This window comes from Sus scrofa, chromosome X (assembly GCF_054392235.1).
Source record: "Sus scrofa isolate SSC_HxYL_T2T_F1_AM1 chromosome X, Sscrofa_HxYL_maternal_Yorkshire_Landrace_v2.0, whole genome shotgun sequence".
Taxonomy (NCBI): Eukaryota; Metazoa; Chordata; class Mammalia; order Artiodactyla; family Suidae; genus Sus; species Sus scrofa.
This window is the reverse complement of record NC_139401.1, coordinates 97,911,788-97,927,401: the sequence shown is the minus strand read 5'-3', so window position 1 is coordinate 97,927,401 and position 15,614 is coordinate 97,911,788. Positions and strand designations below refer to the sequence as shown.

At 36.0% G+C, this 15,614-nt stretch overlaps 1 protein-coding gene across 2 annotated transcripts in view; it reads right to left on the bottom strand.

The window, feature by feature from the left end:
* Positions 1 to 7,086: 7,086 nt before the first annotated feature.
* Positions 7,087 to 15,614, bottom strand: part of DNAAF6 (dynein axonemal assembly factor 6) — a 37,969-nt gene continuing 29,441 nt past the window's right edge. For both annotated transcript variants that reach the window (XM_003135296.6, XM_005654291.4), the window contains exons 6-7: positions 13,173 to 13,258; positions 7,087 to 8,095 (exon numbers count right to left, since the gene is read on the bottom strand). In XM_003135296.6, coding sequence (XP_003135344.1) covers positions 7,966 to 8,095; positions 13,173 to 13,258 — 216 coding nt within the window. In that variant the 3' untranslated portion in view covers positions 7,087 to 7,965. The remainder of the gene's footprint in view (positions 8,096 to 13,172; positions 13,259 to 15,614) is intronic.

The following is a 15,614-nucleotide window of genomic DNA, read 5'->3' as shown; positions in this document are numbered from 1 at the left end:
GGGACCTCATCAAACTGAAAAGCTTTTGCACAGCAAAGGAAAACAAAAAGAGAACAAAAAGTCAACTTACAGAATGGGAGAAAATAGTTTCAAATGATACAACTGACAAGGGCTTAATCTCTAGAATATACAAGCAACTTATACAACTCAACAGCAAAAAAGCCAATCAATCAATGGAAAAATGGGCAAAAGACCTGAATAGACATTTCTCCAAGGAAGATATACAGATGGCCAACAAACACATGAAAAAATGCTCAACATCGCTGATTATAAGAGAAATGCAAATCAAAACTACCATGAGATACCACCTCACACCAGTCAGAATGGCCATCATTAATAAATCCACAAATAACAAGTGCTGGAGGGGCTGTGGAGAAAAGGGAACCCTCCTGCACTGTTGGTGGGAATGTAAACTGGTACAGCCACTATGGAGAACAGTTTGGAGATACCTTAGAAATCTATACATAGAACTTCCATATGACCCTGCAATCCCACTCTTGGGCATCTATCCGGACAAAGCTCTACTTAAAAGAGACACATGCACCCGCATGTTCATTGCAGCCCTATTCACAATAGCCAGGACATGGAAACAATCCAAATGTCCATCGACAGAGGATTGGATTCGGAAGATGTGGTATATATACACAATGGAATACTACTCAGCCATAAAAAAGGATGACATAATGCCATTTGCAGCAACATGGATGGAACTAGAGAATCTCATACTGAGTGAAATGAGCCAGAAAGACAAAGACAAATACCATATGATATCACTTATAACTGGAATCTAATATCCAGCACAAATGAACATCTCCTCAGAAAAGAAAATCATGGACTTGGAGAAGAGACTTGTGGTTGCCTGATGGGAGGGGGAGGGAGTGGGAGGGATCGGGAGCTTGGGCTTATCAGACACAACCTAGAATAGATTTATAAGGAGATCCTGCTGAATAGCATTGAGAACCATGTCTAGATACTCATGTCGCAACAGAAGAAAGGGTGGGGGAAAAAACTGTAACTGCAATGTATACATCTAAGGATGACCTGACCCCCTTGCTGTACAGTGGGAAAATAATAATAAAAAAAAAAAAAAAAGAAGATGCGGTACATATACACAATGGAATACTACTCAGCCACAAAAAAGAATGAAAATAATGGCATTTGAAGCAACATGGTTGCAACTAGAGAGTCTCATACAAAAAATATTTTAAAATATGTGTATTTAGGAGTTCCCGTCGTGGCGCAGTGGTTAACGAATCCGACTAGGAACCATGAGGTTGCAGGTTTGATCCCTGCCCTTGCTCAGTGGGTTAACGATCCGGCGTTGCCGTGAGCTGTGGTGTAGGTTGCAGACGCGGCTCGGATCCTGCGTTGCTGTGCCTCTGGCGTAGGCCTGTGGCTACAGCTCCGATTCGACCCCTAGCCTGGGAACCTCCATATGCCGCGGGAGCGGCCCAAGAAATAGCAACAACAACAACAACAAAAAAAAAAAAGACAAAAAAAAATGTATATTTAATGATTTTACTTCTAGGAATTTAAGCTAAAGAAATAAGTATGAGATGTGGACTAAAAGAATATACAATAATGCTCATATTGTATTATCAATATAGAAAAAATAGGAATAGGCAATCCATTATTATTGGATATTTAGAATCAATTAATTATGTTATATATACACATATGGTGGGATGCTCTGAAACAATTAAAAATCATTTTCATTGACACCATTATTGCATCCAGACCCTGCTTTAAGACAGAAGGCCTTATCCCTCCAGCAGCTAGGAGGGCTACTGGCAGACAGTCCTCAGCTGTCAGCCTTCCCTGGGAACTCAGCTAAAGAGAGTGACCTGTCCTAAGGTGATACCCTCTTTCAAGATGCAGCTTGCATTCAATGACCAGTCAATGCTGGAGTATAAATGTTCAACTTCCTTTTCCAATTTGGGACAATTCTGAGAGATTATTCTAGATTCAGAGCTCCCTACGTGATCTGCTAAGGCCTTTTGGCTGCATTGCAGCCCAACTTCTCTCTTTATCCATTCTCGTTTCCTTTCCTTTCTCCCACAAGTGTTGATCCCAAAAGCACTCTCCAATATACTTTTGCCTGAGTTGGCATCTAATTTCAGGGAAATTCTGTCCACAACCAACTGTGTTAAAGAATATAATGTGAGAAAAAGAATGTATATATGTATGTGTGCCTGGGTCGCTTTGCTGTACAGTAGAAAATTGACAGAACACTGTAAACAAGCTATGATAGAAAAAATAAAAATCATTCTAAAAAGAATATTTATTAACATGGGATGATATTAAAAATATTTTGCTCAATTAAGAAAGATGACTGGCCATTTCTGACAATACGGCCACCTAAATTAACTGAAAACCTTCTTGATATAAACCTGTGTAGTGCAGGATAAAATACACACTTTTTTAAATTGCAAAACTGAGTTCATAAGAAATAAAGGAAAATTCCCAGATGCAAGAAATGAAGAGGAAATGAAAAATCAGAATTGTAATCTTGTGGGTGGAGGTTGTGGTTGCCTTGGGAAGGAGTTTCAACTTTTTAGAACCACAGAGTCAGGAGGTGAGGTCTTGGGCACAAGCATCCCATCATAAAATCCCCTGGGAGGTCTATACTCTCTGTAAAAGGTTGGAGTAGGAAAAAAAATATGCATCTGTGGTATAAAAAACAACAAGGAAGTTTATCTGTCGCTAAGTCAAAGATGGGAGAAAAAAGTTCCTCTGAGAATTTAAAGCACAGGCCTGGAACTCATGTGAGCTTTGGGTTTTAATTTATACTACCTGCATATGACCAGGGAAGTTGTACCCTGAGACTCTTGGCAGAAGCCAAGGTAAAACTGCTTTGAAGGGCTATTCCCGCAACACAGACTTAAGAAGTTTTCAGAGAATTTTCTAAAAGCCCCATTAAATAAGATATCAAAAACAAAAAACAAACAAAAAAAAAACCAACAAAACCCTTCAAGAATAAGTGATCTACAATGACTGAGAGTCAGTGGAAACAATCACCAGCAAGACTAGAATCAATGAGTTGGGGTATAGATTTGAGAAAATTGCCACTATTATATGTATGACTGGGTCACATTGCTGTACAGCAGAAATTGGCACAACATTGTAAATCAGCTACACTTTAATAAAATAAATAAATACAAGAAAAAATAGAGATGGAAAATATAACAGAGAGGCTAAAAAACATGGAGGATAGAATGAAAGGTCCAACCTTAATCTAAGTGAAGTTCCAGAAGGAAAATAGAACAGAAGAAAGGAAATATTTGAGGACATAATGGCTGAGGATTTTCCAGGACTGGTGGAAGATTTAAGAACAAGTACCAAGTGAAATAAATGAAAATAAATGTATATTCATACACTTCCAAGCCAGCAGGAGAAAAAAAGAATTTTGAAAACTGACAGAAAAAAAGGTAAGCAAGGATGAAAAAAAGCATAGAAAAAAAGCAGAATAGAGAAGAATCCCATGATAAAGTGATATAAATAAATCCAAGTGTATATTAATCATAATAAAAGTAACTGGACTAAAATATTTGAGCTTAAAGACAGAATCTTTGTTGCATTTAAAGATCCAAAATTTATCAAAATTTTGTTCATAAAAGCCATACCTAAAACATAAAGGCATGGAAAGTGGTGGAAAAAGGTAGGCCAAGCAAATACTAACCAAAGTTGATGTAGCTAATGTTGAGCAAAACATACTTTAAAGCAACAAATATTAAGGATAAAGAGTGTCACAGAATACTGATAAAAGGAATAATTCACCAGGAAGATAGAGCAATTTTTAAATCTGTCTGCACCTAAATGTATTGCCTTATATATATAAAGCAAAAATTGACAGTTCTCATCGTGGCTCAGTGGTTAATGAACCCTACTAGCATCCGTGAGGATGTGGTTTGATCCCTGGCCTTGCTCAGTGGGTTAAGAATCCGGCATTGACGTGAGCTGTGGTGTAGGTCGCAGATGTGGCTCGGATCTGGCGTTGCTGTGGCTGTGGTGTAGGCCAGAGGCTACAGCTCTGATTCGACCCCAGTCTGGGAACCTCCATATGCCAGGGATGCGGCCCTAAAATGACAAAAGACAAAAAAAAAAAAAAAAAGCAAAAATTGACAGAATTATAAGAAGATACCAACAAATCCATCATCACTGGTAAACTTTAATGTAAACTTCTTCATGTTGATACAGAAAGCAGACCAAAAATTAACAAGAATGTGGCAGATCTAAACAACACGATTAACAAAAACTTGAATTCTGGGGTTAGTAGATGCAAACTATTGCTTTTGGAGTGGATAAGCAATGAGATTCTGCTGTATAGCAGAGGAAACTATATCTAATCACTTGTGATGGAACAAGTGAAAACAAGAGAAAAAAATGTGTATATATATATATATATGTATATATGTGTGACTGGGTCACTTTGCTCTACAGCAGAAATTGACAGAACATTGTAAATCAACTACAATAGAAAAAATAAAAATATTACAAAAAATAAAATTAAAAATTGAGATATATATATAAATATATATGTAAATTCTGTACCCAATATTTATCAGCCTTTAAAAATACATGTGGATCTTGGAGTTCCCGTCGTGGCGCAGTGGTTAACGAATCCAACTAGGAACCATGAGGTTGCGGGTTCGATCCCTGCCCTTGCTCAGTGGGTTAAGGATCTGGCGTTGCCGTGAGCTGTGGTGTAGGTCACAGACGCGGCTCGGAGCCTGGGAAACTCCATATGCCACGGGAGTGGTCCAAGAAATGGCAAAAAGACAAAAAAAAAAAAAAAAAGTGGATCTTTTATCAGACCCTTTTATCACAATGTAACAAAATTAGAATTCCCAGAAACAAAAAGATAATAAAAATAATTTACTTGGGAATTAAAAGAAAGTAGATTATAAAGCCAGTTTGCATGATATACCATTTTTTGGAAAAATAATATCTATGTTATGCCTTGAAAAAGAAGGGTGGAAAGAGGCACTAAAAATGGTTAAGACTGGTTATTTATGGTTTGTTGGCTTACAGGTGATTTTAAATTTTGCTTTGTTTTTAAAAAGCTTGTCTGTATTGTTAAAAAGTTTCCTGCTTGGAGCATTAAGCATGTATTTTTTTCAGATTAGGAAAAACAACAACAATGAATTTTACTCAGGATGATGCGTAGAATAATAACTTGCCTGAACTAGTGCGATAGCCTTCTAGCTGCTCTCCCCATTTCCATTCTTGCCTCCTAATACATTCTCTTCTCCAAAGCACTTAGCAGAAAATTCAGTTCCTAACCTCAGCCTGTAAAGTTCTACTTGACATTGCCCCAGCCTATGTTTCCAACATTACCTCCGCTTACACTTGCTGGCTTCACTTTACTACAGTCACAATGACTTTCATTTCCTTGAGGTCCACTCTCCAAGTTCTTCCCATCTTTGCACCTAGAAGCCTTCATGCCCTCCTTTCCTCAACACTCTCTTTGCCTGGCTAAATCCTAGGTATTCTCCATGTTCCAGCTGAAATACCAGATCCTCAAGGAAGCCTTTTCTGCTCTTCCTCCCCAGCCTAGGTTTTGGTTTCTCTAATACTCTCAAAGCACCCATTCTTTTTCTTCATAGTAACAATAAACTTGAAAATATATGTTTATATGTTTATTTGGTTATTGTTGGTCTCCCTTGCTAAACTACTTGCTCCTTGAGGACAGGGGCCACATCTGGTTTGGTCATTACTATATCCCGAGCACCTACCATAGTGCCAGGCATGTGATAAATGCTCAGTGGATAGTTGCTGAAAGAATTAAATGATGAGTGCATGAATGCATGACTGAATCCTCACAAGTGCTACTAGAGATTATGGGACCAAAATAAGCGAGGTAAAGAAGTTCATGAAGGAGAAAGGTAATCATATGCCACAACTGTGGTTTTAACTTCTACTTCTCCTGGTAATGTCTGAGAGTCATTGAAAAATTCTGAGGAGATAAATTTCCTTTTTTTTTTTTTCTGCATTTGCTTTAGTGAACTATTCCTCTGTTTAAAAAAAGAAAGCCCTGGCGTTCCCATCGTGGCTCAGTGGTTAATGAATCCCACTAGGAACCATGAGGTTGCGGGTTCGATCCCTGGTTTTGCTCAGTGGGTTAAGGATCTGGTGTTGCCATGAGCTGTGGTGTAGGTTGCAGATGCGGCTTGGATTCTACATTGCTGTGGCTCCGGCGTAGGTCGGCAGCTACAGCTCCGATTAGACCCTTAGCCTGGGAACTTCCATATGCTGCGGGAGCAGCCCAAGAAATGGCAAAAAGACAAAAAAAAAAAAAAAAGTCCTGTGAATCAGCTTAAAAACAAAACAACAACAATTGTTACTTCTGAGGCCAAGGACAGTGAAGTAGGATTGTTTGTGTATGGGTATAAATCACTGGATCACATTTCATTGTCTTGAAGCTCTATTTCATTACATAATTGATACAATACCACATAACCAAAGCCCAATTCAAGTTGGCCTGGATATGCTCTGTCTTCTTTTCCAGGGACAACTTATACACATTCAGTGAGCTTGAGTAATAATGGCCTTGGTAATTAGGGCCAGTACATAGGAAAAAAAGATACGTCTTCCACTGACTCATTGTTGCTTTCCAGAGAAGAAAAATATTGGTTACTGCTCTGGCTTGCTCCAGAGTTTACAGTTTAGGGTGTAATCGTAAATTCTTAAAATATAGCCTTTTAAAAAGATGTTAACAAAGCAAAGCAGGACACTCTTTTGATCCTGTAACACCATGAACTTAAATTCACAGTTACTAACTTCCTTTCAGTTAATCCCACTCTCAATTCTTGCCCTCACAGAAGAAAGTCATGGTGGTGATTTCAAAGTCAGATTCTCTACAAGAGCTTCGTGTTTGAACACAACCACTTTTTCCAGAATCTCAATCTCTTCCTTCTGTTTGACCTAGTCAAAAACTAGATGCTTGGTAGTTTTTGGCATAATTAAGTCAAAAAATCTCTGTATTTAGTCCCTTAATAGTTCACATCTTTCAGCTGTTCCTCTCTTTTCAAAATTTACTCCCAGGTAACTCCAGAGTTCTACAATGATGTGTCAGACAAAATCACACAAGTTTTAAAATATAATTTATTCATAAATAATTCTAAAATAAACTTATGCAATACAATACAGAGGAGGTAGGGTACATTGGCATAATTCATAAAAATAAGTATGTCCAATTAAGAATAAATATAAGAAATGAGAGAACGGGATTTGTAACTGCACCACACTTTATATTACTTTTAAATGTCAAGGGATTCAATTACTAAGTATAAACACAGTACTCAACAAAGCATTGTTAATAATTATTAGTGCACAAAGGGAAAAATAATTTTAATCTAAATAGAGCCAAACACTGAGAGCAGGACTGAGGAAGCTGAATAACACTGCTCAAGAGTCTTTCTTATTCAATAAAGCATGTTGTTAGCATGGCACATCAAACTCTTTGTAATCCTTTGTTATTTGTATATTCCAGAACAATAGTGAGAGCCTAAACAGAGAGCACTTGAAATCATGTGATTAAATCAACAAAAAAGCAAACCAAATAAACTTTTCTAGTGATGATAATGGCCAATTGCTATGCAACTGATTGTATCGTGGTATAATCAATTGGCTTAAGTTCTTCAGACTACTGAAATAAGTAGACTGACAATTTCATGGTCATATTTCATTTATTTAATTGACCATGTAGTAATCTAAGTGGTTAACCTGTAAATTCTATCCAGCTATCACTATAAAAATGGAATAACATTAGTATGAGAAAACAGTATTTCCTATTAGAGTAATAGAAGTAACTATGAATGATCAGAGTATCAAAAAAATTGAATTAAGGCCCTATCTGTACTATTTCAGAATAATAAAGAGAAGATAGAAAATATTAACCAATTTTTTCAAAGTGTTTATTTTTTTTGTGCTGTTTTACCACTTTTCCTCCTTATTCATGCAGTTTCAGAAGAAATTAACAAAATCCAGTTCTCGTTTCATAGTTACAGTGACTTCGAGAGTCTCAGTTTCAAGGATATAGTAAGCTTTGGCACTGCTGCATTCCACAGGATGGGGAAGGGTTACCAACAGCTTTCTAAAAAAAAAAAAAAAAAAACAAAACAAAATAAAAACCTACAATCAATGATATCAAGAAGATACCACTTTTAATAAGGTGATGGGAAGCAATATATTCCATCAGAATGTTAGGAACCAAAAATGTATAGAGACGGCATGAATACTGGACCAAAAATATGCCTAAAAAACACAAGTAGTATATACCAGTTTGGCTTTAAAAATCCAAGCAGTAGGTTTTTTTTTTGCCATTTCTTGGGCCGCTCCCGTGGCATATGGAAGTTCCCAGGCTAGGGGTCTAATCGGAGCTGAAGCCAATGGCCTACACCATAGCCGCAGCAACTCAGGATCCAAGCCGTGTCTGCAACCTACACCACAGCTCACGGCAACGCCGGATCCTTAACCCACTGAGCGAGGCCAGGGATTGATCCCGCAACCTCATGGTTCCTAGTGGGATTCATTAACCACTGAGCCACGACGGGAACTCCCCAAGCAGTAATTTTGATCCCTCTTCTTTTTTCTAAATTGACGTCCTTCTGCATGATATAAACATAGGTTCATTGGCATGGAAATAGAACCATTGTAACTTTAACCTGGTTGGACAGATCTGTTGCCAGGCATACATATGTGTAGATGGGATGTGGTTGCCCGAGAGAAATCTGAAAACTGAAATCTGAAAACTATAATTCCACTAACACAACTTTAGGTTGAGCCTCTACTACAGGTGTAGTTAATGAAACTCAGGCCCAGATTGATTTCAATATCAGATCAATGAAAGCACTTTGCTTACTTCTGGTTCTTTCTACCCTGCATTGACCAAAATTTCCTGCGAGAGATTGCTGAGTGTAGTTTGCAGTTTATAGCTCAATTGCTGGATAGCTGTATGCTTTAGGTGCATGGCTGGGATAAGGCATTTGTAATTCTGTCACAGTGGTATGAATCTGAATTATGTATGGGGTCAGCACATGCTGGTATCTGAAGAAAATTAAATAGATGAAACACTTGTTACTCGTTCTCAGTAGAGAAGGCTTGAGTATCTCTATAAAAAGCAGACAGAAAAGCTCTTTTAGAGGTATAAGATCCAAATCAGTAAAGGAATGTCATCATTTTAGCAGTACTTATTGCATACTTGTACAAAGAATGGTATTTGAAAACAAAACCCTTGAAAATCAATTGCCTCTGCTCATTTGCTAAGACCTCTGTTGAGGAAACTGGGTTCATTAAAAGTATTTATCACACATCTCTAGAACCTAAAGGAGACATTTTCTGTTACTCTTATTCCATTCCAGATACTTGGGGTAGGAGAAACACCTCCTTCCTCCTGAAGTAATGAAATCCTGATGTATTTTATTATAGCCAGTAATATTTGACATCCCCCCAAAAAAGTGGGCACAAAAATATTTAAGGTCCATCTTTTAAAAGTTGTTTATAACATAGGTTGTGCTAGAGTTAGATTTGCTTTATCCCTTATCCTACAAATGATAATATGTTCACTTTTAAAAGGAAGCAAAGCTCAGTGGTGGTAGCTTCATTGCACTAAAAGACAACTATAAATCAGCTCAAGGAGGAGTTCCAATGATAATGTGCATTTCTCTGTCCGGACAGAAATAAATTCAAAAGAGATAGTTAGTGGCCATTGGAATGATCCATCTATCCCCACATTTTTTGTCTAGTCTTTAGTAGTATGGCTTCACATACTAAAATTTTGAGTAGAAACTGTGCAAACTTATTTAGGCTTTTAGAAGGGAAGTACTTTTGCCTAGTCTGTTTTACTGTCTCATATCTGAAGTAAGATTTATATTTTAAACAAAATAAAATTCTACAAATACACAATTCTACAAATATGTAGTTCATCGAAGAACAGGACTGTATTTTACCTTGGTGTCCCCCCAGTGTCTAGCAGACTTCATAGATGTTTGTTGAGTGAATGAATAAATGAATGAGAAACAAATAGGTCACCACAAAATGATATTTGAATAACTAGTAATAGATTAGTACTATAATAAAATATGAATGAACTTTTTTTTTTTTTTGTCTTTTTGCCTTTTCTAGGGCCGCTCCTGCAGCATATGGAGGTTCCCAGGCTAGGGGTCTAATTGGAGCTATAGCCACCATCCTGCGCCAGAGCCACAGCAACGGAGGATCCAAGCTGCATCTGCGACCTATACCACAGCTCACGGCAACGCCGGATCCTTAACCCACTGAGCAAGGCCAGAGATCGAGCCCAAAACCTCATGGCTCCTAGTCGAATTCGTTAACCACTGAGCCACGATGGGAACTCCATGAATGAACTTTTAAGCCCAATCCTTTTGCATTTACGCTGAAAATATATTTATTTTTAAAGAAGCTACAGTTTAGTCACTGATCAAATGTTTATCCAGTGTTAATTTTCACTAGAAATTATTTAAATGCAAGTAATAATATATGAAAGTAAAACCAAAAAATTTAATCTATACAGTGGATACTAGTTTAGAGATTTACCTGCTTACATTTATATTAGAGAATTCAAGTTGATATTTTGTGCAAGAGATTTAAATAAAGGGCAATCTTGTACTGTGTCTATTTACATAATGCACTTTTTATTTTATGTAGTTAATACATTATTTGGTTTACATATCTAGGCTAAAAAAAGACACAGCCTTTTTAAGGTTTCCTATTGGAGGCATAACTATTTTCAAAGAAAGTGCAGAAATAGCTACTGAACTGCAATTCACTATTCCATTTAGAAGAATTTTCTTTTAGGTATTAATGCCTTTGAACATCAGTCAATTCTCAGTCTAAATCGAAGGAGCACAGTAAAGGTGAAAATACTCTAAAGCGACACGCAACCAAAAATTAACTCATACTTGTCTTTAGAATGTGTTTTTATTATCATATTCAAGAAATTCATTTATGATATTCTTAGAATGCATCTAAGAAATAATGAAACCCCATATAAAGACAAAAGTGAGGAGATTCTGAGACATTATACAATTTCTCCTTTCTTCCTTTCTACCTTCATCATGTTGGGAATCTACATGCCAAAACAACCAGTTTTTTAAAATGAAGAATCCAGTAAACTCTTTTGTCTCTTTTGGTTCTATAAAGATAAAAATCTGGGTTTTATTAACGATTTTAGTGCAATTGACTATCAATAGAGTGATATTACTAGTCAGTCCAGTGAAAATAATTCACTTGTTTTGCCTAGTAGATGAGCAGAATGTCCCCTTGTATCTTTCTTGGAGCCAGTAAGCATAGTGCTGCAGGATGTCAAAGTTAGAAACTAAAGAGAGTAGACGTGCATATCAATAAATGCAAAACAAGACACATTTCCAATAATTCAATTTTAGGTAATAGCATGGCTCCAAAGAATGTTCGAGTGTTTAAGAAAAGTGATAAAACCCTTAATTCTATCTTCTGTCTTCTATCTTAATTAATGATTTTTTTTCTTAAGAGACAGTACCTGTCTGCACTGAGCATTTAATGTCTAAGTACAATATGATGCAAGTGACCTAGTGCAGCCCACATTCTATGTGGAAAAGTATCTCTGTGTAAGTCTTTCATTTAGTGGGCTCTGATAGATAATCTGGAATGACAGCATAGCCAGAGCAGCTGCTTAAAGATTGATGGCGACAGTGAGAACTGCTAGGGGAACGGAAATTAAGTCCGCGGTGTGTAGATATGTGTGTGCTTTTAACAAGCGTCAAATATCATGGAAGATTGACTGTTCATTTAACTACCTTTCCTTGCAAAGGTTGTGTGGGAGAGTAAATGCGTGTATAACATGTAATGAAAAAATTACAATACTCATTGAAGTGAATGGTAGGAATAAGGAATGTACTTCTTATAACGTGACAATTTTTTCGAGCGAATACATTTTTGAAATTATATTGAGAAAATATTTGCTATGTATTCATCTGTAGATCATTTTGGGTTAAATGCACCTACTGCAGAAATCAAGGTTAAGCTATTTATGTACGTTGAGTTATTTACTCCTATAAGTCTTTTGTACCAGAGACCTAATTTTTAAAAAATTTTCCTGAAGCCCTACGATCAACAAAAGAGAATGATAGGTACTGATAATGGAAAGTAGAGAATGTGCCAGCAGCTGACGGCTCCCTACACCCGGTTTGAAATGTTTATGAGTTACAGAGAAAGAACCACTGCAGTCAACCAAAGTGTGCTCAGTGCCATACATCCAGATGAAAAGCGAACAAAGCAGTGAGATGTTTAGATATTTTATCTAGCATCTGCCAGTTTGCATCGATTCCTTCCTTATAGACTTACTTTCGAGAGACAGGACTAATTTATCCAGGTTTCAGGATAAACATTTTTATCAGAATTTTACTGTCCATTTGTTTGGAAACATGATTTGAACCTGTGTAATAATAAGACTATTTGGAAAGTATCAAAATGTTTAATTACATTATTCCATTATCATCTACATTGTATTTATATTTATATTTATATATTTGGCTGCACCCGTGGCATGCGGAGTTCCTGGGCCAGGGATTGAACCAGAGCCACAGCAGTGACAATGCTGGATCCTTAACCACCAGGCCTCCAGGAAACTCTTCATCTGCATTGTTTTTAAATGTATTCATGTAACTTGAGGATCTAGTGATATATTAGCTGTTAGAATTTTTAAGTAATTGATGATAAGACTTTTCTTCTTGATTTTTAGATCAACATAATCAAGTTTAACCTTAGAGCCCCACAGTATCCCAAAAGTTTAAAGATAGTGCTTTTATGCCATCACTGTACCAAAAACAAAACAAAACAAAACAAAACATGTGCAAGACTTACAACTTAAGAGATTTTTCACTTCTAGCTATTTCTCCTGACAGATAAGCAAACTGTATCTGAATGTCAAGGACTATATTTTGGTGGTATCAACCCACTCCAAATGCATGCATACAAAGTAGAAAAAAATCTAGGTATTTACAAATATATTTAAGTTTATATTACCTAGATCAAACTTATGAATGATCAACTGACTTTTTCACTTTTCTTTAGGCTTTAGGGGAGATGTAAAATAACTATACGTTTTTAAGAAGGATATTAACTAAAGATTCATTAATATTATAATATTCATTATTCTAGTTCTAAGTTTTACTCACTTATTAGGAGTACGGAGGTCAAGGATCATTTCCTGAATGTCAATTTTAATTTCAGAAGGGTTTGTATTTGGCAGTTTAATTTTAACCTGAAAGAGAAAATGAGAAGAAAAATGCTGTTGTCTTGAAGAGCAGTTAATTTGAAGAGTGTACAAAAATATGGGGGAATGAGAACTAGTATTTATTAAGTGATGACTCTGTGCCAGAGTATGCTCTTTCCTCATAACAATCCTGAGAAGCAGTGATTATTACCCCCATTTTACAGATAGAGAAACTGAGATACAGAGATGTTTAGTGAGTGACCCAAGCAACTGTCTGTAATTTGATTATAATCTATCTGCTTCCAAAGCTATTATAGAAACAACTTTAGTTACATGCTTGTACTTCTGTTGCATGAAGGTGTATACTAGTGCACCTGTTAGAGTTAGGGACCTTCAACTGCCTTTATACCATTGAGTACTTGGTATAAAAGTGCTTAGTTCTCATGTCGAGTGTGGCTTGGTGATGTCCTCTTGAAGTCTCCTGGTATAAACTCCCATATCACATCTCCTAGAGAAGTGTAAGGAGTCCAGAAAAAGTTAACATAACAAGAGAGAAATAACAATATGACCCCCCCACACAAAAACGGGACTATTTGATTTAGTAAGATTTCGCTTAAAACTGTCTCATCTCAATTACCACATGGCCCAGCAATTCGACTCTTGAGTATGTGTGCATGTGTGTGTATAAGCGCTAACAAACAGGCACATGAACAAAATTATGTACATAATGTTTTTGTTCAGGGCAGCATTATTTGAAATAGTCAAAAGGCACAAAGAACCTAAAAGTTAATTAACTGGATAATGGATAAACAGTTAATGAATAAACAAAATGTAGCATATCCCTACAGTGGAATATTATTCAGCCATAAAAAGGAATGAAGAACTATAACATGAATCACCCTTGAAAATAATAACCTAAGTGAAAGAAGCCAGGCACAAAAAACCACATATTATAGTGTTCTAGTTATATGAAATATCCAGAATAGGCAACTCCGAGGAGAATGAAAGCAGATTGGAAGTTACTAGAGGGGCTGGAGAGGAAGAAAAGAGGAGTGACTATTTAATGAATGTGGATTTCCTTTTGGGTTGATGGAAATGTTCTGGAATTAGATAGTGGTGATGGTTACACAACATTGTAAAGCATACTAAATGTCACTAATGGTAAATTGTATATTATGTGCATTTTATCACAATATAATGTCTCATCTCTAATTTAATTCATCCTCTTTTTGATAGAAGTTGATGATCTCTCTCTCTCTCTTTCTCTCTCTCTCTCTTCATAGTGTATAGTTTCCATAAACAAAGAAAAACAACCCAAGGTTAAGATAAATTATGAAGCCTTATCTAAAATGAGATAAAAGATCTGAAACATTGGACATCTGATGATTTTTGAGCTGGAATAGCAAGAATAAAAGCAACAGGTTATGAAGGAAATATATGTCAATAAGTAGTGGGAAAATTTGGAATTCCTTGTAAGAAGCTTAAAATAGGCAATAGTGTTTTTGCTATATAAAATATGTGAACGAACATGTCTGTGTTATATTTTACTTTATTAAAATTCCATATAAACAAATACTTGTAAATAGAGTTCCAGAGGTCCTACTATCTAATATATCCTTTGGTTAATATTTTCATTAAACAAAGAATTACCTCCTAATTTATATTTAAAAAATTCAAGTCTTCTTAATTAGAGATGCTTTTAATGAGAGAAATAGAACATTTCTCAAAGAGGTAATTATAGGCGCTCTACCTCAAAGTAAATAAGCAGTCTATTGGACAAGAAAGACATGTTCTTTATTATAATAATATTCCAATCTGATAGTTGGGTTGCGATGTTCTTTAGTTGCAGGATAACTCATTTCATTCGAACTAAGAGATACAAATATTTGTTTCTTTATTCTGAAATGGTTATATTTTTCAAGGTAAAGAATTATTTTCCCAGGGTTGAAATGACATTTTGAGTAAGAAAAAAAAATTATGACTTAGTGAAATTTAGATAAGCTTTTGGGTAGAACTTCAAAGTGGTTCTTAAAAGCATTTGCAAGTCAAGTTAAGGGTAATTCAGAAACAACTCACTAATTTTTTTCCTCTTGAGGAAATTAAAGTTGTGCACTAAAATGCTTTCAGAGGAAGGACAGGAAAAGGAACAAATTAAGTGGAATGGTACACATTAATATCTCATAAAATAGAAGATTCAATGAAGAATCAACAGAAAAACTCCTCCTGAAATATGAATCAGATTTCTTTAGAAATACTTTTAATAAATACTTGGAAAAACAGGCATAGTTATTATTGACTTTGAACTGATCATACTCAACACCTAACTTATCCAACAGTAGTAAATATAGACTACGTCACTGACCAAACAAAAGGACTGATGTTCTTTTTTTTACATAAGTTGTGA